Source organism: Peromyscus leucopus, chromosome 5 (assembly GCF_004664715.2).
Source record: "Peromyscus leucopus breed LL Stock chromosome 5, UCI_PerLeu_2.1, whole genome shotgun sequence".
Lineage (NCBI taxonomy): Eukaryota > Metazoa > Chordata > Mammalia > Rodentia > Cricetidae > Peromyscus > Peromyscus leucopus.
The window spans coordinates 45,406,309-45,434,250 of NC_051067.1; the positions used below are offsets into that span (position 1 = coordinate 45,406,309).

The window sequence follows — 27,942 nt, forward strand, 5'->3', positions numbered from 1 at the left end:
AGTATCTAAAGAAAATAGGGTCTTTCCCTTATGGACTCTATACATTGTTTTAGACACCAGAAAAATATATTCAAAGCTTGAGTTAAATCAGTCATTCTTTGTCTTTCAGAAAATATTTTTTTAAGGAAAGCTGGCCAAGATTCCTCACCATTATGACATTTACAATCCTGCCAAAGGAAGAAGATAAAAATGGTAGATTTGTTAAAAGTATAAGAACCACGACCTAAAGAGGGCTAAGATGTGGTGGGACAGAGTGGCAGTTGCCCTGTGGGGATGTCACTGGAGCAGTGACTTGGTCTCTGATTGATGTGACAAGACCCAGCCTACTGTTGTGGCACCATCAGAGGGTTCTGAACTGTGCAATAGCAAGAAACAGCTGGGAACGAGCAGCGAGAGAGTATGGATGAATTAATGTCTCTCTGCTCTTGACTGTGAGTGCCATGTGACCAGCTGCTTGAAGCCTGTGCCACTGTGACTTCCCTACTGTGCTGTAGTTTGTGAGCTACAGAAACCCTAGCTCCCCTAAGTTTCTGTCCTAACAGCATTTGTTACAGCAACTGAAAGGAAACAAAGACAGACATGCTGTGGTTATGATGGATCTGCTTAGAAGATCTGAAGGACAGGAGTGAAAGGTTCAAGGCTATTTCAGGAAGGACAGTGTTCCGTGCAGAGCAAACAGTGGGCAAAGACACTTAGAAGTGTACTGTAAAGAGCCAGTTGCCTATGTGGGTACACAAAGTAGGGAGGGCATGAAAGAGAGACATCAAGGGAAGCTGTGTGGATGAGGTAGAACTTATAGCCCATTGTTAAAGATTAAAATAAAGAAGACTTCACAAGACCTTGAGCAGAAGAATAAGATTATTGGAGTTAATTATTTAAAGGATGATTCTTTTACCTTCCTTGTTGAGAATGCACTTGGCATGAAGCCCTTACATACAAATCCAAGCAAGAGGTAGTGGTGACTACAGCAGGTTGGTTTTAAAAGCTGGTTGGATTCTGTATGTATTTTGAAGCTAATCAATAGGATTAACTGATGGATTGGACGTGACACACTTAAAAAAAGAGGAATCAAGATGACTTGATTTAGGAATGTGCACAAAATAGAGCTCTCTGCAAGCTTTAATTTCTCTCTAACAATTTTTTAAACCATTTTGAGTGGCTTTGTTTCTGAATCTGTGAACATGGGAGATTTTTGTTTTGTTCATGTTCTTCTGGCATTTATATTTTGAAATGGCACTATATGGCAAGCACTTTGGGGAATATTAAAATAGGGATCAATTTTGGTCTCCAGAAAATGACAAGAGATGATAGAATTGGAAAGAATAATGCATGGTAACAAAGCAGATCAAAGATTATGGGGAGTCAAAGAAGAGATGTTCCTTTGGGCTGTGGGAAAAAGAAAGCTATACAAGAAGTCATCTTACTGTATCTTTGAAGACAGTATAGGCTTGGGAATTGTCCAGGTAAAAAGCATCCCAGTCTAGCCTGTGGACCAGATCCGGGGGATAGTTAGTGCTGGTTAACAGATGGGATGATTGAGGGGAAAGAGTGAACAAGTTGTTTTCATATTGTGGGATGTTTGGGACAAAGGAGGTGGCAGGAAAGGTCAGACATGTGGGGGAGCTGTTTCATTGATGGGGAAGCTGCTGGGAGCTGCCATATTTCAAAGATACACCCGTGCTGTTACTGAGAGGATGGTTTTGCTACAGCTGAGATGGGAGTCTGGAGAGCAAGGACTCTTCAGACCTTCCCACCTGCACTGTACAGGCAAAGAGGGCAGAAAGGCAAAGATCAGCTCTTCTGGCACATAGTGAACACATCCTCATTTTCTCAACAGCAAAGTTAGGGACCTAATTGTCTTCAATCTTCTCTGAATAAAATTGTGATTTGTATGATTATAGAGATTCTTGGGAAAGAAGAGAAAGAGGATGTAGAAATAAAGCTGACTCCTTTAATAAGGAACCAAGAAGTTCAGAAATTTATTAACTTGCAAAAGACTTTCAAAGATTTACAGAAGAACTTTCCAAAGCTCATTTGAGGTAAGAGCCACAAACAGCCACCTGCTCCAACTCCACTCGGTTCCTCTTCTCAAGCAGAATCGAAATGCAGTCTGGCTTCTATGACTGGAAACATCTTCCGGTATTTTCCTTAATGGAGCACAGAGGCAGAGGAGGTGAGGAGAAGGTCACTACTTTGAAGGTCTATGAAGCTTAAAATGTTCTGGCTACAGACTTCAGCTGAACCAATTTTGTTTTCCATGGTGAAGTCTAACCAAACAAACTCTTGGGAATACACCCAAAGAGTGTGTGTTGAGCACTGGAATTTTAGAAGGCAAAGAAAGAAAAGAACTGATTGTTTTGGCAAAGAGCGTGTTGTCAGCAAGGTGTTTCTTCACCCTCTTTAACATTTTCAGAAGTGTGAGAAATGATTTGAAACAAATATGAGTGTTGGGAGGAGGCTTTCAGGACAGACTTCCTTCTAGCAGGACATTTTTCAGAAGCCTCAGTAGAAAGTTTGGGTTGTGTACTTGGAGGTGACACAGCTTGTCCTCTAATGAATATGAATATCATTTCCTTATGGGACATATATTTTTCCAATAGGAAATGGATAATCGACTATGACATTTCAGTGGATTGAAATAAGATAGATAAATCAAAATACAAGTTTCCTTATTCCCTTTTAAAATGAAAGATAAATGCCTTAATATATTAGCAATCACAAAATATATAAGTATTTATAAAACAGTACTGCTTTTTAACACCATCTGCTGAAGAGCGGTATTTATTCAGCCACTGATATGAGAACAGATTTTCTTCTACATTATGCAGAGGGGAAGTACATCCTTGTGCTAATAAGCATACACTTTGTATTTCGCCAGCCTCAGTTCTAATGAAATTCTTTAGCTGATAAACTGTGCAATTTTGATAACGTTACTTAACATTACTTTCCCCTTTGATGAAATGGTTTCATTATAATCATACCTTTTAAAGTCATTTAGTTCATCTGACACAGTAATATATGGAAAGCATTCTGCCAAATGCCTAACATGTGTAAGTATTTGATAAATAATAACTATTATCATGCAGCTTCAAAGTATTTCGGATGTCTGGACTGAATTATTTTTTAAAAGGTTGCCCAGTGAAGGTCTTGTCTGATTGCAGTAAATAGGTCTCTGTACTAAACTGAGGCACAGATCACAATCAGGTTGGAGCATACAATGTTTTTAAATATGATGTAGTTCTTGCTCTTTCTGTGTGTGAGTCCACTGTGAGTTCACAGAGTCTCAGATTGCTGAAGCAGTTACTCTTTCTTACTTTGCTAGTCAAGAAATGAGAGCCCTACACTTGCACTAAGCAAGTAGATGTTCTGCCGTGGAGGGAGTATTCTCATATCATCCATTCCCACTACATTAGAACTTGTATGGCCCGGCCCAACTGAACAAAGATTGAAACATGTAGTACAGTTTATTTCTGAAAGTTACAGCTAGAAAATTGTTGAACAACACTAATGATCACCATAGAGCCACTGAAATAGCTGAAATTAAGACTCTAGTAGTGGCATTGAGTTAAATGAGTCAAGTGCTGGAGAGTAGCTCCGTGGTTAAGAACACTGACTGCTCTTCCAGAGGACCTGAGTTCAGTTCCCAGTACCCACATGGGGTGGCTCACAACCACCTGTAACTCCAGCTTCAGGAAGATCTGTTGCTTATGATTTCTGCAGGCACTTGCATTCATATGCACATTCCTCCACACAGACACCCACAAGTACACATAATTAAAAATTAAAATCTTTTAAAAAATACTGTGTACGAATTCATTAGAATAGAGCTTACATAAAGTGTCTCTGAACACCAAGTGAGGCACAGATGACCTAGCCCAGTTGATGGCACATAGCACATGTTGCCTTGAGTTTCTGGAATGTCTGACCCCATAAGCAGTGCCATAGTTTGAGTGCTTTGGTAAAAGATGTCCTAAGCCATATTTATTCTGTTATGGCCTTCTTCCACAATTACATGCTGTTTAAATGGTCTTATCTGTTTTTATCTCACATCTAATGGGTTTAATGTGTTCTAACTGTATGGTCCCATTTGGCAAGTTAGATGCTATGGCTGGGAGGCGCCATATAAAAAAATATTGTTATTGTTATAATGATGAATTCAAGCACTAAAGGGGAAGTTGTGAAATCTTTTGATACTAAGCTATCATTATTTTTAGCAAAATGAAGTTTGGCTTCTTACTACACTAGTAAGCCCTGAAGATTAAATGCTTGCTCTCCACAGCATGGATCTTAGCAAAAGGCCAAAGAAGTCAAAATAAAAACATTTTGAGATAATGTTTCATACATTATATGACAGATGTTTGCCTTTAAGTATCCTTGAAAAGTTAATATGATATAAGTAATTAAAAGGAAAAAATAATAGTAAATAAAGCAGACATATTTGGTTTTAATTCTAGTTATTCTTACCAGTACTTATCACACTTGCCTGCTGTGTTAATTACTTAACCCTTTGTGATGATCAGCTGCCATTTAGTGTGAGGCAGAGCAAGAGGCTGTTTCACTGCTTTGGAAATACATCATTAAGACAGGAGGTGCATGCAGTTCTGGAAAAAGGGACTGTTCAAGTCCCTTCCCTCAGGATGATGTGGTATTATGTTCCCGTTACTTGAATATTCATTATGGTTTCCCACATGTTTTTGGCTACCTCTGTTTCCTGCAACTGTTTGTATTATTAAGTTGATCTGGCTTACAGATAAGTGGCTTGAACTTGGATAAATGGTAGCTTGGGATGCTCACGTAGATTGGGTAGATCTCCTTTCAGCCTAAGAATTATGGGTGTTTTCTAAAGGGAGGTGAGACAAAACAGTCAGGGTTTTGTTACTGAAGGGCCTCAAACCACAGATGGAAAACTCCACATGGCTAGTCTGAGGAATTCTCTAGTGTGCCAGGCACTGGCCTTCTGTGTGCCTTGAACCAGACAGATTTCCAGAGAACACAGCAAAAACTTCATTTCTTTCAGGGTGAGCAGAAAGAAGGGCATTGGAAAGCATTGCCTTGCAGAAATAGGAGACACAGTTAGGGATTGGTGGTTGTTGTGATTATATGACTTTCCACATCTGGAGCATTGGCATTTAACAAATTAATTTGAACAGATGAGGTATTAGTGAGTACAGATACTATAAGAAATCTAGAAGGACTCTGATTTAGGAAAAGGAAGAAGATAGACTGAGGGAATGATGGAGCCCGAATCTGTCCTCGCCAGATTCTAATTTAGGAACCCTAAATTCAGTTCATTGTCAAGCTGAAATAATTTTCCCTCTTTTGTGCTGCCCTTCTACAAAGAGATCATGTGAAAAAATTACAAAGGACTAGGATTCAGGAGCACAAGACTACCTGGATTTCTGTTCTACTAGGTCTGCAATCCTGAGCAGGTGATTTCCCCTGCATCTCTCATTTTTCCTCATTTGCTAACTGGAGGTGATGAGAGTGAATTCTGACTTTGTCCTGAGGACCAAGTGAGCAAATATATAAAGTACACACAGTGGTGTTTGGCACATGACTAATGTTTGTTAAAGAAGTAAAAGAAGTGAGAAGCTTTTGTAGAGCAAAGGATACGGTCAACAAGGCAAAGCGACAGCCTACTGAATGGGAAAAGATCTTCACCAACCCCACAGGTGACAGAGGACTGATATCCAGAATATATAAGGAACTCAAGAAATTAGACATCAAAACGACCAACAGTCCAATTGAGAAATGGGCTTTAGAATTAAACAGAGAATTCTCAACAGAGGAAACCCAAATGGCTGAAAGACATTTAAGGAATTGCTCAACATCCCTAATCATCAGGGAAATGCAAATCAAAATAACTCTGAGATACCACCTTACGCCTGTCAGAATGGCTAAGATCAAAAACACTGAAGACACTTTATGCTGGAGAGGTTGTGGAGCTAGAGGAACTCTCCTCCACTGCTGGTGGGAATGCAAGCTTGTACAACCACTTTGGAAATCAATATGGTGCTTTCTTAGAAAATTGGGAATCAATCTCCCCCAAGATCCAGCTATACCACTTTTGGGCATATACCCAAGAAATGCTCAATCATACCACAAGAGCACTTGCTCAGCTATGTTCATATCAGCATTGTTTGTAATAGCCAAAACCTGGAAACAACCTAGATGCCCTTCAACTGAAGAATGGATAAATAAATTGTGGCACATATACACAATGGAATACTACTCAGCAGAGAAAAACAATGACATCATACGGTTTGCAGACAAATGGATGGATCTAGAAAAAATCATCCTGAGTGAGGTGACCCAGACTCAGAAAGACAAATATGGTATGTACTCACTCATAGGAAGACACTAGATGTGGAACAAGGATGACTGGGCCGCTACTCACATCACCAGTGAGGCTACCTGGAAAACGGGACCCCAAAAAAGACATGGAGAAATGGATGAGATCTACATGAACAGCCTGGTCATGAGTGGGAACAATGAAGAGCGACGGTCGAGGGAAAGAGAGTGGGAGATCCTAGCTGGATCAAGAAAAGAGAGGGAGAACAACGAATAGGAGACCATGGTAAATGAAGACCACATGAGAAGGGGAGGAAGCAGAGAGCTAGGGAGGCCCACGGAGATCCACAAAGATACCCCCACAAAAGACTGCTGGCAATGGACGAGAGACGGCAGGAACTGACCTACTCCGGTGATGGGATGGCCAGACACCCTGTTAGTTGTGCCATAAACCCCATCCAAGGAAGTTCTGAGGAATCTGGATGCAGACATCCACAGCTGGGCCCCTGGTGGAGCACTGGGAGTCTAATTAGTGAGAAAGAAGAGGGTTTATATGAGCGAGAATTGTTGAAGCCAGGGTTGGATAAAGCACAGGGACAAATAGCCAAACGAATGGAAGCACAGGATCTATGAACCAAAGGCTGAGGGGCCCCCAACTGGATCAGGCCCCTGAACGGGTGAGACAGTCATTTGGCTTGATCTGTTTGGGAGGCAGCCGTGTGTTGGTGCCGGGTCCTGGGCTTGTTGCATGAGTTGGCTGTTTGAATCCTGGGACATATGCAGGGACACTTGGCTCGGTCTGGGAGGGGGGGACTGGTCCTGGCTGGACTGAGTCTACCAGGTCGATCCCGGTCCTCGGGGGAGACCTTGATCTGGAGGAGGTAGGAATGGGGGGTGGGATGGGGGGAGGGGGAGGGGGGCGAGAGTGGGAGAACAGGGGAATCTGTGGCTATTATGTTGAACTAAATGATGTTGTAAAATAAATTTACTTAAAAAAAAAAAAAGAAGTAAAAGAAGTGGCATGTTTCCAAAGCACCTTCAACTTCAAAAGGAAGAAAACATGGCATGGATTTCTACTGCGTGCATCTTTGTGATTGCCTTTGTTAGCATAGAGGGAAAACATCCTATTTAGTTTGCCTCTAAATGAAAGAGAACTGTGAGTTGCTTTGTTTGTATTTTTGCTGTAGGGGAAAAAGTAAACCATTCTTTCAAAAGTGAAACTGCCTTAAGTTGCTGTGGGATGTCTTTCTGTATGCTGAGAATATATGTTACTACTATTGGTTGATAAATAAAACCATTTGGCCTATGGCAAGTCAGGTTATAGCCAGGTGGGAAATTAAAGAGAGAGAAAGTAAGAAAAAAGGCAGAGGAGGAACAACATGCCAGCAGACTGGTAAACCATGAAACATGTGGCAAAACATAGATTAATATAAATGGTTAATTTAAGATACAAGAGCTAGCTAGCAAGAGGCCTGCCATAGACCATACAGTTTGTAACTAATATAAGCCTCTGTGTGTTTACTTGGGTCTGAGTGGCTGCAGGACCACCAACGAGAGAGATTTGTCCCGACCTTGTGGCTGGACAGGACTGGAGAAAGTTCTACCAACATTAAGTCCTACCATGAAGTCAATAGAGATTAATCTGCTAAAGACCAAGGCCAGGTCAACAATTAAGAGCACTTGTTACTTTGCTGAGGAACTGGTTCAGGTTCCCAGCATTCACATGGCTACTAACAACCATCTGCAAATGCAGTTCTAGAGGATCCACTGCCTTCTTAGGGGCTCCCCAGGCACTGCATGCACATGGCACACAGACATACATGCAGGCAAAACACCTAAATTAATGACAAAGAACACAGTAATTTTTACAAATAATTGAACTAACATTGAACATCAGAGAGACCACTTTTTAGTCATTTAATTTGCTTCTAATGGACGCAAAACATTTTTGATTCAATAGATATTGGCAGGGAGCTAGATGTCTACCAACAGATGAATAGATAATAAAACCATGGTACATATATACAATGGAATTTTGTTTTGCTATTAAGAAATATGAAATCATGAAATTTGTTAGACATAGATAGAACTAAAAATAGTATTTTAAGTGAAATAAGTAACCTAGCCTCAGAAAGACAAATATGGCATGTTCTCTCTCATATGTAGATTCAAGTTTCATATATATATATATGAATATATATATATATATATATATATATATATATATATATATATATTTGTGTGGTCATGTGAATATAAGTCAGAAAACTGTATTGGGGCCCAAGAGAGGTGAAAAATAGGCTTTAAGGTAGGGAGATGAGTGTATGTGCTATGTAAGACTGGAAAGAGGAATATTGGGACTAGGGTAGTTTACTACAGAGGGGGCAGGGAGATAAGGGGAGTGGAGAAGAAGATTAACCAAAGCATTATATGCATGAAAATGCCATAAGAAAAACGTACTTTATATGCCAGTTTCAGAAAAAATCAAAAAGAGCTTTGACAGTATAGAAAAGTCTACATAAACAACTTAGGTTTGGGGTTTCTTTTTACAATTTTAAAAATTAAATGTTATTATATTTATAGTTTAAATGTATCCCCTCCATCTCCTTCCATCTTCCATGCACTCCCCCCGCCTTGTTCCCTTTCAAATCTTTTCCTTTAATCATGTATATGCATGTACAATCTACTTAATTCACTTAGTGTTTCTTGGATATGTGTTTTCACTGATATTGGATAACAAGTGAGGGACTCATCCCTGGGGAAGACTAGTTCTCCTTCTCTTAGCAGTCATTAATTGCTTGTAGCTCTTTGTCTATGGGTGGGGACCATGAGATTTCCGTTTTCCAGGGAATGTCTATTGATACTGTCATTGTTCAGATCTTGTTTAAGCAGGCATACTTTTGAGGTTTCTTGGGTGTAGCCTAGCTATTTTTAGGAGATTCAATCTGACAGCAGACTTCCTATTCCTTAGGCTCTTACAATCTTTCTTCCCTTCTCCTATTATGTTCCATGAGCCTTAAATAGGAATTGTGATGTAGATGTATCAGTTGGGGCTGGGCACTCATCTACAATCGGTTGTTCTTTGCATTCTGACCAATTGTGGAAACCTCAGAGTCAGAGACGTTGAACAAATACAATTGCTTAGATTGCTTTGGAATGAAGACCTTTTAATGATAAGTAACATATATATATGTATATGTGTGTGTGTGTGTGTGTGTGTGTGTGTGTGTGTGTGTGTGTGTGTGTGCTGGTCAGCTCATCTCTGAATTTGAGATTTAGAAAGGTAAAGGTGTTAAGACCCAATCCTTGATATTCTCTCTCTCTCTCTCTCTCTCTCTCTCTCTCTCTCTCTCTCTCTCTCTCCCCCCCCCCCTCTCTCTCATAAAACTTATCTATCTATCATTTAGTCTCTCACTCTGGAAAGTGGCTGTACCAGTTGTTCTTTTTAAATGCACAGGATTCCCTTCCATTCTTTCCTCTTTACTATGTGTATTCATTACTTTTTCATTGCTGTGGTAAAACACCATGACCAAGGCTAGCTATAGAAAGAAGAGTTTATTTGGGCTTATGGTTTCAGAGAGTTAGAGTCCATGATGGTGGGGCAAAGACATGTCAGTAGAAGCAGGAAGCTGAGGGCTCACATCTTCACCTGCAAGCATCCATCAAAGACAGCAAACTAAAATTGGCACAGGTCTTTAAACTCCCAAAATCTGGCCCAGTGACACACTTCCTCCAGCAAGGTCACACCTCATAAACCTACCCAAACAACACCATCAACTGAGATTCATATATTCAAATGTTTGAGACTATGAAGGATATCTCATTCAACTGCCACATTCTACTCCCTGCCCTATAAAGATCTGTGGTGATAGAGTGATGCAAAATGCATTTATCCCAACTTCAAAAGTTCCCATAGTCTTTCACAACCACAATACTTCTTGAAAGTTCCAAGATTAATAGCTCTTCTGTGACTCCTGGCAAGGTCTAAAAACAAAAAATATACTTCAAATACATAATGGCACAAAATATATATTACCACTCAAAAATGGAGGAATGGGGGCATAGTGAAAAACTACTTGACAAAAATAAGACTGAAACCCAGCAGGATAAACATTAAGTTCCATAGCTTCTTGTCTGGTATCCAAGGGCTTAGATTGCTCTGGCCTCCCTGCCTGCAACATGTACCACCCTCTTCGACTAGCTCCTCTCCCTGAATGCAGCTCTCTCTAACATATATCTCACAGCCCTGGAATCTCCAACATATTTGGGTCTCCAATGCAAGCCAGACTTCACTCATACAGTGTCATCATGGCCTTTCAGGGCCTCTTGCCCTCAGGGCTTTTATGCAGAGACTTCTGTGATGGACATTGAACCACATCACTACTAACTTAGGATTGTAGTTGCTTTCCAGGAGCAGAAAATGCCTTATGCTTTCTTTCACAAGTTGGAAGACAGCTGAATGGGGATATGCCCTAAGGTTACCCTTCCCTTTATTCTTATGTAGATCAACAACCAAGTCAGTATTAGGCTCTCTTAAAATTCCCTCTCCCAAAGATATTTTTAAATTTAGTCCCAGGCAGTTCTTAGGACATGGGCTGAAAGCAGACAGTTTTTGTTTTTTTTTCCCCAAAATATCACAGCACCTATCATAGCAATGGTCTCTAGCCCAGGTTGTAAAACTGTTCCTCTCTGAAAACCTTGAGCTGGGCCTCCACAGTACACAGAGCTCTCAGTACTGTGCATCTTCCAACTGCCTACTAGGATAACCCATTAAGCTCCACTTACCTCCTTCAATCACGTCTCTAGTCCGAAGTTACAAAGTCTTTCACATTACTCCCAAAACTAGTATTGTCAGGTCTGTCACAGCAATAGCCTTCTCTTTGGTACCAACTTCTGTGTTAGGGGCTTTTCTATTGCTGTAATAAAACACCATGACTAAGACAACATAAGAAGGACGAGTTGATTTGGGCTTACTGTTCCAGAGGGTTAGAGTCCGTGACGGTGGAACAAAGACTTGGCAGCAGAAGCAAAAAGCTGAGGGCGCACATCTTGACCCACAAGCACCCAGGAGAGACTGAACTAGAAATGATAGTGTTTAAACTCACAAAGCCTGCACCCGTGACATCGGTTTGGCCTTTTAGGATTGTTCCATTTATTATTTTTTCACTTCCTTGCCCACTATGCTCATAGCATTATTCTCTTGTAGTCTTGGTTTATAATGATTTTATCATTTTTATCAGACTATAGCAATGTGTTTATTCTTCTTTGTTGTTGCAAGTTATAATCCTTCCATGATAGCAGGGCCAAGAATACATTTTAGATTAATACATAATGAAATAATCTAGACCAAATCTTGATAAATACTCAAAAATTTTAAGTAGAATAAATTAATGGATAAATGCACTAGTATATGAATAACATTTATTCAAACATTTAATTGCTAGCAATAACTAGTTTAATAATTTTTTAAATGAGAGAGCATAGACCATGAAGTCTAAAGACTGGAGATTTTATTATTATTATTAATTTTTTGTACAGTGTATTTTGATCATATTATTTCCCATCTCCCAGCTCCTCCCAGAACTTCCCCATTTCTGTCCCAACCCAAACGCATGTTCTCTTGTTCTCTCTCAAAATGAAAACTAAAAAAAAAAAATAAAAATAAAAAAAACCCAAAATCTATCAATTGAACAAACAAAACAATAAAAGTAAAAGCAAACAAGAAGCATGGACTCCATTTTGTATTGGCCAGTTACTCTCGGGCATGGAGCTTGCCCTGGGGTGTAGTGGATATACTCAGTGTCTCTCCACTGGAGAAAAGAGATTTTCCCTTTGCCATCAGGTATCAATCATAAATAGCTTCTTGATTAGAGGTAGGACTTTGTGCCTAATTCTTTTCTGTGCTAGGATTTTGTCTGTTAAGACTAGAATTCTTATCCTAGATCTGTCACTGGTTACAATACTGGGTCACCCCAGAAAATCAATTTACTCTATAAAAACATGAGTTTTCTCACCTGTAAAATATAGGCTACAATAGTCTCTGCCATGTAAGTAGGGAGATCCTGTGACATAGGAAATCAGAAGCACAGTCCAAATTCATAAGGATCAAAGAAAGGTGACTTGCCATCACCTCTTTCATATCATAGGAACCATGGAAGGCAATGAAGACCCACTAGCAAACACAGCTGGTATCATTCCCACTTCCATCTGAGATACAAGCAACGACCCAAACAATTGAATATGGTATTCTAAAAGCTGTGAAATAAGGTGCAAAAGGTAATGGGGGCCACTCAAGTGGATGACATCAAGTTCACCTGTGTTTTTCTTTGCTTATGTTTCAAACATGAAAAAAATCTTGTCAAAACTTTAGATGTGCTTTGTTTTTGGATCTTGATTTTTCCATTTTTCTATAGTTTCTAATTATTAATTCTTTCTTGTAAGATGGAAACTATATATACTATAACTATATGATGGAAAATATAATACTAAAAATCATAAGCATTAAATATTGTCAGTTTTGTCTCTGTGACATTCTCTTTTTTATTTGTTTTAAGCCATCTCTGATTGTCCCAGTGTTTTCTTTTCCTGTTCTATGTGATATTCATACTCCTGATGATCTTTGACTGATTGTTTAGTGAAGAATGAAGGTTAAATGTCTAGCATTGGCTTTTTTTTACTTGATGAAGTATTTTTCACTCTTATTGAATCTAACATGTGCAATAATTCCCAAGTCAAGGCAGTTTATCTGCAAACACTAAAATTTAAGGGTGATTGGGACAATGCTTAGATTATGGGGATCCTTAACTCTAGAAGTGAGGAGGATTTTTACTAGGGGACTAGCATTGCATTATGGTTTCTAGTGTTTCCCGAGAATCCTTTTTGAACTTTTTTTTTTTAAACAACTGACTGATATTTTGTTTGTAGTTAAATACTGGTGGCCTCGACTTTTACAAAGCTTACACAAGCAGAACTAAATGAGATCAGCTATTTGACACTGAGACATGAAACCCTCTGATTTCAGTCCTGTTTCTGGTCCCAGTCTGTCTTTGTAATGACCACTTATTTTAAGATCAAAGTCTCTGACATAATAAAGCAGGATAACTGTCATTCATCTCTTCTCAGTCGCTCAATGTGTAATGTGTTTGTGTCCTCCCTTACTGGGCAAGAACTAGTCCTGACAAAACCCTCCTATACAGTGCACTCCAGGAAGATATGAAAAGGAAATGAACTCTGCTCCACTTCAGAGAAAGGAAAACTTTAAGCATCAGTTGTAAGTTATCTTTGGTCTATAGAGGAGGGCATGTGGCAGGAAAATACTGAACGTAGCAGTGTCAGGCCATGTCTGGATGCTATCTCTGTCAGATGGCATGCAAATAAGTATTCGTATTAATGTAATTCCCCAAAGGGCATTTTTGTTGTACTGATGGACATTCTGTTCTCTATGCATACTTTGGTTGTTTTGTTCTTGTGATGTTCTCAAATCAAGAGTGGGCTGCAGAGGAACGAGGATGTAGCTCAGTGATAGAGTGCTTGCCTAGCATGCCCAAAGCATGTATCCAGTTACAAGTCAGAGAGAGAGAGAGAGAGAGAGAGAGAGAGAGAGAGAGAGAGAGAGAGAGATTAAAATGTAGAATGTCAAGCAGAACTGGCTTTTTTCTATTCTCATATTCACCACCATGGTTGATTTGGCTGATATAACTGGTAAGTGGATGCCCCCTTCCTCCGTCATCACTCCATGTATGTCCCTCCCAAAGCTTCAAAGAAGATGACCTCCCCTGAAGGATGAGGACCAGTTTTCAGTCAAGAATATGTGAACAGTTAGCTGTGCTTCCTTGCTAGAACCTTCAAATGAGTTCTCAGGAGACAAAAATGTGCTACTTACAAACTCTTTCAGGGACTACTACCTAGTTTACAATCTTGAAGCCTCATCACAAGAGATATAAAAGACCATCAATATAGAATGAAGAAACGCATTCCCAAATGCCCAGCTTGACCAAGAGGAGTGAGAAGCATCATGTTAGGAAAAATGAATACACAGCTTTTAATGTGAGGTCATTTTTGTGTCATCTTCATGCCATCAGTCATGTGGCTTGTGCCAAACCTTTTCCGGCTTTATTGTAGTTATGTGGAGAATGGGAATAATAAAACCAATTGTCATTTTTGAAAGTATTGCTAGAATTCCTCTGTTTACAATGACTCAGTTCTGTCAAATATCTGTCAATAAATATCTTTATCCCCTTAAACTGCAAAATTCAAGAGAGATGTACTGGTTTTCCTAAACATAATAGCTAGCAAGTTTTGTGTGTTATTATGGGTTACAGAATTCTTACTTAGTGTCTTTTTTGTGTGTGTGTGTGTGTCTATTTTTCTCAATTAAATCCTTACCTCAAGTCTGTGTGGTAAACATTATTATGTTACAGTTGTGGGATATGAAGCTCTGAAAGGGTAAGTAATTTGCCCAAGATGGTTCTATTAAAAGTATAAATCCCACCAAAGTCCCAACACAAGTCTTCTTGACAGGGCAGCTTGGTCACATAGCTTCTAGTACCACTAAAAGCCAAGGAAAAGAGTCTGAGTCAGGATTTGATATATATTGAACTAAATTTTAGAACTGTACAGTAGATAATGAATTGTAAAACTCTGGATTGCTTTCATATGGGGCCAGATAGCTAGCTTCACAGACACACTTTGAATCTGTGATCATTGTACTCTTGAACCTACAGTCTTCCCAGATCAGTGTTCTACCCCTGAAGGTGTTTGTGATAGGGAGGGCAGCTTATGAACACACCAGGTACAGACATGCAGCCCACTACATGCTGATGTACAGGTTTAAAAATCACTGAACATTTGGATGAACTTGGGTTAAGAAAAAGCTGCATATGGTCTGGAGAGATGGCTCAAACATTAACAGCTAGGCTCACAACAAAAAAAATCAAGAACTCACCCTCCCCTCCCCCTGTATCCCCACAAAAAAAAGAAAACAAAAACAGAAATGCAAAACAAAACAAACAACCAAACCATGGTGCATGTGCAAGGGCACAAGTAGTACAGAAAATCTTGGAGTCCATTGGAAATACTGCATTATTTGAGTAATTAACTTCCCAGGGTCAGTCGTTAACAGACCTTTTCTTTCCCTTCCTTTGACAGGTCCAGCTGTGAGATATAGCAAGTTCAAGATGTCAGAGGCAAAGGCACCTCCCCTGCTGGGACAGCACACGAAGCACATCCTGAAAGAGGTTCTCAGCTATGATGACAGGTCTATTGGGGAGCTACTCAGCTCCGGTGTGATACAACAACATGAAACCAAGTGAGAGAGGAGAATGCATCAGAAAACTGCCCCTGGCTGGCCCAGACTATGCTCTGTGCATGTCTCTCCCTAGTCTTGAGCCCACTGAAAGGCAGAGTGAGAAATGCAGTGTCCTGCCTGGAAGCTCCTTGGATGACTTTAAAGTCTTGTGCCCATTTAAAAACTTACTATTTTGACTTTTTCCCTAGAAAATAATTTGTTGGTTTGTGGACTTTGATTAATTCTATTGTTTCCATCCATAAGAACTGATGACTGTTTGGTGATGGAATGTTGTTCTGAGTTGATTTATCCACAATGTACATATGTATGGAAACATCACGTTATAAACTGTAGTTTTGATTTGTCAATTGAAAATGAAACAAAATATAATTTTTTTTCTGGAAAAGTCCTCTTTAGTCTATTTACCTTAGTGCCCTAAAATGTTTGCCTGTCTCACCCACACAAGCCTGAAAAAAAGCAGAACTCTTGACATTTTCTACTTGTACATAAAGTCCTCATTTAAATCTTTGTTAGGAAGTCAAAGCAATAAGCAGAATGACAGTCTCCGTGATTGATTTTAAACAGTATAACTGAATTTCAAGCCCACAAACCCTTTGTTAGTCTGTAATTTAAACCACGGCCTTTGCTGATGTCTGTTGTAAGGCTAAACCCCACTCTGCCCATGAGGAGTAAATATTTGCTTTATGTTGTATTTCCCTGGTGGTATTGTGATGTGCAATGGAGTATCAATTCCCACTTATTCATTTAGGGTGTGAGTATTTATGTATATAAGAGAGCATAGTGGTCACTCTCTTGCTACCTTATTTTGAGACATAGCCAAATGCAACACACTTTAAATAAATGTGAGGTGATTCCTCACATGTTAAAGTGTAAAGAATACCAAATGGGAATATGATAGGAAGCATTTCTTTGTAATTTCAAGATCTCTGTAGAAGACAGCATCATGTCTTTGAATTTTGATTTGTCAGCAAATTACAACTATAGAAAAATCTGTCTTGAAGATAAAAAGCGGTCAGAATATATACATTGTCACAGAATGGATTGTCACAGAAAACTTCAGACCAGGGCATCAGGTGCCATTTGGTCAGTGTCCTGGTAGGACTTCCATTCATGGCCATAGGCACACATACTATAAAGCATTGACATTATATGGTGGTAGTAATTGAAGGCTAAATTACAGATGTTCATCTTTCAAACTGATTCAAAGCTAGTTTTCTTTTCATTTGTGATGGCTTGAGTCACTTCACTGGTGTTTTAATGTGCAATGTGTCTCTAGAATCAAGGATATCAAATAAAAACAGTATCTCTACAGACTTTTCAGAGAAAAGCATCCTAGCTTTGGTACTCCCCCAACCCCAGCTTTGCTGTTCAACGTGTTGGACTCTGAAGAACCCCTGCTAATACTCCATTAGACAGAATTTTGTCATAACGTAATAGTTTGGTGCCTTCTGCAGTTCTTTGCCTCAGTTCCTAATTTGTAGGGACAGATATAAGATGTTTCACATTAAGCTATGCATTTAAAGATTTAATCATTTTATGTGTAAAAGCATATTTCCTGCATGTATGCATGCATATCATTTGTATGCCCAACACCTGCAGAGTTCAGAAGATAACATTGAATCTCCAAGAAACTAGAGTTTAGATGGTTGTGAGCTAATACATGATTTAAGAGCTGAATTTAGGTCCTCTGCAAGAGCAGTGGGTGCTCTTAACCTTCAAACCATTGTTTCAGCCCCCAAGCCAGACATTTAAAGAGAATGCCTTTACAGTCATATGACTCCTATGGAAATCAGGAAAAGGTTGGGTGACAGAATTGATAAAACCACATATCTTGAAAGCCAGATGCATCATTTTTTTCCCAGTGAAACATAAAAAAAAAAAACTCAAAATGCAAATACTCCTTATTGAGCAATAATTCTAAATATGTGAATACCCATGTGTAGGAGGATTCTGTCATGCATAGGGCCAGAATGTGCCTCTTAAACTTTCAGGGTTGACAAAGACTGAAGTGTTCAAATATGGTAGGACCACCACTGAAGCATGACTGTGTCTCCAGATTCTGACCTCCACAGCTTAGAATTATCCAAGAGAACTTCGGATTTCTGGTCACTCACTCAACTTAAAGTATTTACTCCACTGATTAAAAAAAAAAAGTTCAGGCTATGCTTCAAGTTCACATTGATTATCAGTCCTGAAAGAAACACTGTGCTTACTAAAAATTTAAAATTTCTAGCAATATGCCCCAAATCAAATTATACTTACAAACAAATGTGCTGTTTTAATTATCAGAGCTGGTTATCTTACACAGTCCCCAAAATAACACACTACTAAGATACCATATGCTCAAGTTCAATTTGTGTCAAGGCCTGCCTTCTGGAAGGTTATGTCTGTGATTGGCTTCAAAAACTCCTTGAAAATCAGTGAGTTAATTGTTACAGAATTGGAGGTATGTCCACAAGCAAATGGGCTTGTTTTTCCTGAAAATTTTTTGACCATAATTTTCTTGTTAATCAACACATTTTTTTTCTGGTAAATAGCCTGATATGCTGAATGTTCATTTAGCAGAAATAAAATGAACATTGATGACTTTTGTATGAATGCTGTAGCTATCCCCATCTGATCTTGTGTTTGAAACACCCAGTGGCATTAGAGATCCAGTCATGACTGGAGAAAACCAAGAAGGTCTTCTACTGGCTGTTTGATATTACAACCTTAGCCCACCATTCTCAGCTATCACTATGAGAGGGCCTCTGTGTGAAGATCTCACAACTTCTACTTTTAAATCTTCTTACAGAAATGTTGACCCATTTGTACATCAGTTCAATTTGATGTTACACTTCTGATTCGTGTCTTACCTTTGGCAAATTGCCTATTTTCAAATCTGTGTAGGCAGAGAGTAGAGTTTGTGGTAGAGCACTAGACGAGCATATGCGAGGCTGCAGGCTTACTCCTCAGTCCTGCAAAAACAGGTCACTAAAAGCTATGTAGATGTGAGTCTTCCTGATTATCCTTTTACAAGGGCCTAGAGCTGCCTTCATTACTTCTCCAAGTAATTGCCCTGAAGAATCTGAGAAAGAATGGCAATGGCAGGCCACATGAGACTGTTCATGTCTTTGGTATCTTGGAGCTACTGACCCTTGATTCTCAATGACAAAAGAGGCATTTGGGGAAGAATATATTCTTTACCCTCCATAACCCTATTTTTGGTTCCTCAATTTTATAATTATTCCCCAAGATAATCTCCTGTCATTGACTCATGAATGAAAGACTTTCTGCTGCTAAAGTGAGCAATCATGAGTGGTGGGACTCTGATTGCTCTGTTTAATACTAGTTGTGGGCTTGGCCTCAGTTTTTCCTCATCTTTCTGAAAAAGGGCAAGCTCTAGATCATGAGTAATCACTTTAGTCCAATGGCTTCCAAGAGGATGGATGGTGCCTTGCCCTCTACCTGGCCTTGCTCTCTGTCATAGGATAAAGGGATCCTCATAGTTTTTCAACAAGATACAAAATGCTTTCACACATTCCCTTCCCTACTTTGTTTTTCTTTGCAAATCAAACCATTACTGTCTGTTGGTTTCTTTGGCTCCTTACCACAGAGATTGGAAGAATGCTTTTCCTGCTCCCCAACCTGTTACCAACACCACTTCCTCCCCTCCCCCCAGCAGCATAGGGCTTACTCAATAGTCATATGTTCAGCCTCAAAACGTGACCCAGAGAGGTTGGGAGAAAAGAAAAAAGGTAAAGCTGCCTCAGGGGAAAAAAGTGTTATTTCTACTTCTTTACCTCCTGTGAACCCTAAAAAAAAAAAATCAGATTTCCTAAGTATCTCTTGGGATGAGCGATGTGGCAATCTGTTTAATACATTCACCCTAATAGTTTTGGATTTGTGTTTTTAGAAGGAATTCCTGACTATACTTGATAGATGCTTTGTGACTGTGAATGGACATTGTGTTTCTTCCACAGAGAAGGTCAAGAGAACTGATATTTTCTCTTTGTGGGAAATTGTTAACTACTTATTATGGAAATAAAAAAAGAGAGAGCTCTGCTCCTTGTCTGAGTAGGATTGCCCTACATAAGCTGAACATGCTTACAGTGGTGCTGGCACTGCTCACCAATTCGCTAATTCACAAGCCGAGCTCTGGAAACAGCACTTGCTACCCTGAGAGCCTTGTCATCCTGCTTTGCTGAACTGTGAAATGGGAAAGCCTGAGTCAACAGCAAACTAAAATGTCCTGTTCTTATAAGCACACCAGGATGGGAAATATCTAGTAACTTGAGATTCCAGTCCCGAGCTCATGTTTCTTATCTTCTGAATCCCGAATGTTTCAAGTGATTCTCTAGCTTTATTTTCTGGAAAATCCCAGTGCAAGTAAATGGGACCAATGATGAGTTACTTGGGACTCATGAGGTAAACCAGTTATGTGAGTTGCTTGACAAAGGATCACAAGGTCACAGTGATCAATCTGTGCTTTATGCAACTACTCTCATACTGGTTGGTTGATACAAGGTAAAATGAGGACTTTGGTGGGTCTCTGTGTGGGTGCATTCTGGGGGAAGGTTTATTAACTTGGCAGAAAAAGCTCACAGATCTAGAATAAGCTCTGGTAGGAGAGGTAGAGGATTCTGACAGTAGTCAGAGCTATACCATTAATTGCTTGCACAAAAATGGAAGTAGATTTATAAGACTTGTTCACATAAAGATTTAAAAATACTATATATCATATAGTTACATGTCAGTCTTTGTAATAAATAAAATTCAGCAATGTATCAGAGATGTCTGGGAACACCTGAAAGGTAGTCTCTATGAAGAGAAAATCGCATCACTGTTTTATTATGACAAGGCTAGCCCCTTGGCAAAGAAACTGCTCTTGCCTCTGACTGCTGACAATGTGCTGTGCGAATGGACATACAGGACACACAGGAAAATGAATGTTTAACTTTGCCAAAACAAGGCAGGACAGTCCTTCAAATTTCCTGTTCACTAAAAAGTCTGCCAGATAGTCTGGGCCTATAGGCTGAACATGAATGCCTCAACATTGCAGAGGAACTTTGGGTGACTGTCCAGGTAGCCAAATGTCTCTGTTGTTAGATAATATTACATCTTTCTGGGTCTTTGATGGAGTTGAAGACTAGATATTTATAGTTGCAGTTTTCCTTAGTTATGACAGAAAGTAAGTTAGATGTAAAACTTTGGATTCACTAAGATAGGATAGATAATGTAGTATTTTCTCTGAATATGCTAACTACAAATGAATAGAATATTGTAAATGTAATTCTTACTTGATAACTTTTTGTTTTGTATATTTTTACTATGTTAAAGTTAAAGCCTTTTTTTTATTTTTGGTTTTTAAAGTCAGGGCTTCTCTGTGTAGCTTTGGAGCCTATCCTGGAACTCACTCTGTAGCCCAGGCTGGCCTCGAAATCACAGAGATCTGCCTGCCTCTGCTTCCCAAGTGCTAGGATTAAAGGAGTGCACCACCACCGCCTGGCACCTTTCTTTTTATTTAGACAAAAAGGGGAAAATGTTGTGGAATATTATTTTAAGGTGTGTTATATTTGTTTATGCTCTGGAACATTTGTTTAATGATGCAAAGATGTGGTGCATTCTAATGTTGCATTTGTTTAGCTCTGTGAAGTTGTGTTACTTTACCTGTCTAAAATACATGATGATCTAATAAAGAGCTGAATAACCAATAGTGAGACAGGAAAAAGGATAGATGGGGCTGGCAGACAGAGATAAATAGAAGGGGAATAAGGGAGGAGAGGAAGTGAAAAAAAGAAGAGAGATCATAGAGCAATAAAAGGAGAGGAGGACTTCAGGGGCCAGCCACCCAGCTACACAGCCAGGCATGGAGTAAGACTGAAAGTAAGATATACAGAAGTAACAAAAGGAAAAGGCCCAGAGGCTAAAGGTAGACAGAATAAATTAAACTTATGAAAAGCCTGCTAGAAACAAGCCAAGCTAAGGCCAGGCATTTATAATTAAGAACAAGCCTCCATGTATGTATGATTTATTTGGGAGTTGGGTGGCAGGCCCCCCAAAAGAGCCAAATAGCAAAAACAACCACCACCAACAACAAAAGGTAAAAAAGAAAAAAAAAACTTAAGATGTAGAGTATCATTCCCTTTTGTTCTTGAGACCAGAAGCCTCAATCTTTATCAAACAACTGAAGTGTCAACAATGCTGTGTTCCCTGTGGAGGCTCTGAGGTGAAGTCCTGACACACACCGTCCATGATCCTTGATTAGAACACCTATGTAGTATTATTTTAATACTTTCCTGCCCCTAGACTTGCTTATGAAAATTTTGTTGTGACTAAGTATTGTCTATTTTATTTCATTTGCTCATTATTCAATTACTTATATCAACTGGGAACACTGAGTGCTTCCTGTATAGGTAATTATCCATCACAAGTGGAAGAGACAAAACTGATCAGAACTAGGTAGTTTCTTACTTGGGGAAGATTTTAGCTTAGAAAAAAAGCTCACTTTAATGAACATGTTCTGTTAGACAACCTGGATAGTGCTTCCACTCACATACTTTGTTCATCTCCACTCTCTGCCATTTGTAAAGACATTATGAAAAAGAGGCTGTATGTTGTCCTCTTTGGTGGAGCTCAGGGCAAAAATTACAGTAGTAATAGCAGGGCTTGGAGGTAGAGGGTATGCAGCAAAATTGGTTTTGAGAAGTTCTTGAAAGGCTCTCTCAGAATAACCTCCACATTTATTTTATATTCTTGACTAGTGGTTCTATGGAGCTAAGGGAACAACTTCTTTCCCCCTTTGGGATAGTTGATAACATCTGCAGTCATTTTTTATTTACCTAACTACAGCAGCATGGTATACTGGTTAGAAAGGAAGTGGGTTTGCTACTGGCAGCTATTCAGTAGAAGCCAGGAGGACTGACAAGCATTCTAGAAGGTACAGTACAGCCCTCACAGTAAGAAATTACCTACTCCAAAGTGTTGGTAGGGCTGATAGGCTATGCAGAATACTATTGTAGAGTAAGGAACCAATAGCATGGAAGACTTGCCTCTGACTGGCTACTTTTATTTTTGTTTGTTGATTGCTCTGTGTGTGTGTGTGTGTGTGTGTGTGTGTGTGTGTGTGTGTGTGTGTGTATAAGTTCAAGGTAAGAGGGAGGTAGATTTATTATAGTTTTGTGTGGTCCACTGACAAAGCTTGAAATATGGAATTCTTGTTTTGACTTTTTTGTAATGTTTCTAAGGTAAAAGAGGAAACATTAGAGTTAATGGAGAGTTTGTATACTTTGTTCATTGCTTGAGCGCTCTGTTTCTGGAAACCTGATTGGAGGTAGTGAGGGAATATAGGAAGGATAGATACATAGACACATAGCGAGAAAAACTTGAGTCAGGTTGGCTGTGTATGCTTTGATGGAGAAGAATCAACTACACAGTGACCTGGAACCTCAGCACATTTGCTGTGTACAGCACAGCACGGGGAGTTGGCTAGCCTCAGTAGGAGGCCTCTTGGGTTACAATCATCTAGGAAGTAGGAATCTGCAGTTGCTAGTTTTCACACCCACTGGTCAGTTATTCATAAACACATGTAATTGCACACACTGTCAGCATTTGCACCAAGACCAGAGGAAGGCATTGCCGCCCCTCTGAACCTGACTGATGTATGTCTGAGACATTGGGTCTTTGTTATGGTTGTGCCCATATCAACAATACACATTCACTGAGGACTTCATCTGCTCTTTACACATTCATTCAAGACTTTCTCAACATCCCATAGTTCATTATATTTGCTTATACATAAGGATATAAATCATATAAGTTCAGTTTAATCTAAGCAGAGATCTTTAACTTAACTAAGTGTCACTGGGTGGTCCCAAAGTCTCTTAGCTCCAGAACATTCTGTAGGCTAAGGGGCTGATTAAATAATTTCTAAGACCGTGACTTTGAGTTCTTCCATTCTGTCTCTTCCATTTAGAACTAGACTGTGGATCTACAAAGAATGACATAAACAAATATAAGACCAATAGATACTTGTGAAGCTTCAAACATTTAAAGGAAAAGATCCTCTAAATAAGAAGTTAGCAGTACTTTTTGGGGATATTTAGCAGTCTAGAAATATAAGGAAATAAAGTTTGTTCAAAGTTAGCAAAGTAGAATATACTGTACCTTTCTCAGCACCTTTCCCCGCCTCATTTGTGCACTCTGTGGATGTTTTGGAGGCTAGTTGGGGTGCATGGAGTCTTAAGTAATGAATATGAAAGTGTTGCATGTCTAGACTCACTGAGTAGATCATAACTATAGTCACCCATGTATCAGCACATCCATGGGTATGTCACCTGTCCTCCTAAAAACCTGCAGATCTGAACATCACAAGAACTTCTCAGGAGAAGTCTGAGGACACGGAAAAGAGGATCAATATTTGCACAAAATATTAATCAACAGCTGTAATTCCACCTAGTTGTTCTGACAAGGTTCAAGGGACTACCAAGAAATACACCAACTAGTTTCCTATTGGAAAAAAAGGTATCTTGCCAAAGGAAATGATATTTCAAAGAACTGAATGGAAAAAAGAATAGTTAAAGAACACAAGACAAAATTTAAGCCTAGATGATGACTTTTTCTTGGCTGTAGCTGTCCACTCTATAGACCTAAGCAAATTACACCTAGACAATATGCAGCAGGAAGGGCATCTGGGAGCCAGATATCAGAACTGGTTTGTTGATTTTCCTCCATTATCAGGTCATGGCCAGACTTCCAGGTCCACCCACCCCTGCCCATAAACTTTTCCGTATCTACAGTCACCATTTTAACCCATGCCCTTTCTTGTTTCCTCTCCATCTTGGCTTCTGTTATTCCTGTTCTTTCTTTCAAACCCAGTTCTAAAAGTTACCTTTATTTTAGAACTTACAAGCATTCATTCCAGACCATTCTAATTATACTCAACAACTCCCTTGCTCTGCCTAGTAATTATAACTTATGTAATATTGATATCAACAGCATGGATGAGGATTCTGTGTTTGCTAGAGTACAGAGCCATGTACAGCGGATCAGGCATGTTCTAGCTGCGATTCTTGAGTTAGATCAGAAAATGGAAGAGAAGCCTGAGAAGCTGTTACCATGCTTTCAAATGTCTAGAAAGTTACCAGCTCATCAGGGTTCAAGACTCATTCTTATCTGGAAGAATATGTATTTATACACGGTCATGGTTGTGCTTTCAGTTAGTCATGGGATAAATTGACATTAAATGTGCAAGCCTTTGATGCCATCTGCCTTCCTGCTCCATGGAAAGTATCACTATCTATTACAGACTTAAGCTGTGCTCACATATCAATCTGCACAATAAAGTGCAGTAATTATGGGATACTCTGGTCAGTTTAACCTCTAAAATGGCTGCAGCAATTTCCTTGAGCTCTGAATTCTAGACTATTAAAACTTTACTATTCACATGTTTGTTTTCAGGAATTTGTTTGGAAATTCCTTAAATGTAGTCTTTGAATACTGCAGTTTTATTGTAGTCAGCTTAGTATGTTGAACAAAACAGAAAATGAATTAGTGCTTAGAAAATAGTTATTAAATTATATTGTTGCTAAAACTCACTTTCTCAGAAATAGGGAAGGCCACCTGATCTTTCACATTTGTTCTTTTGTTGTGAAAATGTATTTCTGGTTTTAATCAGAAGGTCTTGAGGACTTTGTGACAGTTGGCTCCATAGGCCTAAATTTTTTTAATGTGGCAAGAAATTAGAGTGTAAAAGGGAATAATATTCTGTTAATCACCTATACCCAGACACTGAGGTAGCTATATATTTTATACTAGGGAAATTCTAGTCCTTATAATTTTCATGTCCTTCTCTCCAATGTGAATGGAACTTTTTTTTTGTAAACACAACTTTAGACATTCATTAGAAAGAAACATGAAGTGACACAAAAGGATAAAATTAATTTGCTATTTTGAGAACTTGGAAGTAAGTGGTAATCAATTGCATCTTGGGGAAAATCTTTCTGTAAGACTGGAAAGGCATCATAATGTGCTAGTAAAGAGCATGCCGGGCTAGAGATATTGTTTCAAAAGTAAAATGCCTGCCAGACATACATGTAAGGGTTGGTTGTAGAGTACAACTGTTGTGAGAATTCTGCCATCACTGGTAGCTCTCAGGAGCTCATTGGCCAGCTATCCTATTCAATTAGTGAGCATCGGGCACAGTGAGAGAGTCTGTCTCAAAATTCAAGGTGAAAAGTGATTGATGAAGACATCAGACATTGATCTGCATGTACATGTGTGCACATACCCACACAAACATGTTCATAACACACACGCACGTACACATACACACAGATGCACAGAGAGAGAGAGAGAGAGAGAGAGAGAGAGAGAGAGAGAGAGAGAGATATGAGTGTTTGAATATGTTTGTATGTTCTTATGTGTGACTGTGGGCACATGCATGCCACTGCACGAGTGTGGAGGTCAGAGAACAATCACTGGCTGTTGAACTTCAAATTTCCACTTTGTTTGAGAAGGTCTCTGCACCCCTGCCTGTGCCAGGCTAGCTGTATCAAGAGCTTTGAGGGAACTTCCTATCTTAGCATCTGATTTCCCAGAAGGGGTATTGAGATAACTGGTCTCAGCTCAGCTGAGATGGGTTCTTGGAATCTGACCTCATGTCGTCAGACTTGTGCAACGTGAACTTTTACCCACTGAGCTATCTTCACATTCCCCTTTAACAAGAGTCTTAAGTCTGTCAACTTAGCCTGTGTAAAGAACACAGGGACCATACTAGAAATGTATGAGCTAGATATTTTTAAGTTTGTAAAAAATAATTTTTAGCATACTAAAGGAAGGAGTATCATGTGTTTTCATTAAGTTAAGGAAACAACTAAAGTGCCATGATCAGCCATGAGTTAAAAGTCTATTCTGAAAAGTATTTAACTTGGTTTCTTTCCTTCCAGAAGAATGAAGGTATATTTTAGAGGGAAAGGAAATGTCGCCACATATCAAATTCCATATGGTTGTTTGGCATCACAGAAGGTGCAATTGGTAGGTAGATAGTCAAGTCCACTGGGATGGCGAAATGGATATGCCTCTGTGTCTCTTGCAATTTCCCATTTAAGAGATGCTGTTCAGTACCACAGCCCCTTACCCATGAACCTGCTCTTCCATGGAGGGGCCTGCTTAGACCAGATTCACAACAGATCTTGGGGCCAGCCATTCCTTTTCTTAACAATATCCTTTGCAAGATTTCACAAAAGCTTTTCTCTCCTTCAGTATTCACATGGACCTCCTGTTCTGACTTCTCTTTCCTTAGGGTGAGGCAAGGTTCAGAAACAATGGAAGTTGAGATGTAGTTAGGGCATTTTGAATTTTTTCTTTGCATAATTACTTTAACCTTATTGAAGCTTCCTCTAGTTGAAGGGACTCCTCAAAGGAGCAGTTTTTCTTGAAATGTGTGAATTGAAAACATTAAGTGACCTTTAGACTCAGTGTAATGAATAATGGAGGAAGAACTTTCAAAACAGCTTTCATGTTACACACTAATGTCTGTGTCTGTATGTTCACTGAAATTTACATGTGAATTCAAGCTTCACCATTGTATATTTTCTCCAAATAACTACCAAATGTTTAATTTTTAGTGCATATTGATGAGCATCTTCTTAGAGCTATCCAAGATGAAGGTAAATTTGATATCATTTTTAGATCTTTCAATAATGCCGTGCATGGCATTAATGTGCTAATGAGTGAGTGTGTATATTTGGAAAGGTTTTTTTATTTTATTCACATTTAAATCTTCTTAATCTACAAAATATTTCCACCATGGTTGTGTTAATAATACTTGTGGCACTTTTGAACTAATGTGTATATCTTTTTTTTTTTTTTTTTGGTTTTTCGAGACAGGGTTTCTCTGTGTAGCTTTGCACCTTTCCTGGGACTCACTTGGTAGCCCAGGCTGGCCTCGAACTCACAGAGATCCGCCTGCCTCTGCCTCCCGAGTGCTGGGATTAAAGGCATGCGCCACCACCGCCCGGCTACTGTGTATATCTTGCAGGCATTTTGCCATTATAGCTCACAGGGTCCATAGTTGGGGGAGACTGATACTTCCTTTTCTCCGCTGGTAGTGTTTATAGTACCTTCCAGCATCATGAACTCTAGTTAGTAGATGTAAAGAGTTGAATTGAGTACCATCTCTTTTTCTTCATATTCTATGGTGAGTGCCAGCTCAATTTCACAAATTTTATGGTGTCTTCACCAGTAGGGTCTTACCATCAAGTTGTGGAGGGTAACCAATATCATTGAAATTACCTGTAACATTTGAGTTAGAGGCTATGGGAGTCCTTGTATCAATGACTCAAAAAGGTGTAATCCATTTCTGG

The 27,942-nt window shown here is 39.3% G+C and overlaps 1 protein-coding gene across 3 annotated transcripts in view; it reads left to right on the plus strand.

Annotated features, from left to right (window-relative positions):
- Positions 1 to 19,641, plus strand: part of Sugct (succinyl-CoA:glutarate-CoA transferase) — a 737,591-nt gene extending 717,950 nt beyond the window's left edge. For all 3 annotated transcript variants that reach the window (XM_037205923.1, XM_037205925.1, XM_028860083.2), the window contains one exon: positions 15,439 to 19,641. In XM_037205923.1, coding sequence (XP_037061818.1) covers positions 15,439 to 15,602 — 164 coding nt within the window. In that variant the 3' untranslated portion in view covers positions 15,603 to 19,641. The remainder of the gene's footprint in view (positions 1 to 15,438) is intronic.
- Positions 19,642 to 27,942: the final 8,301 nt, after the last annotated feature.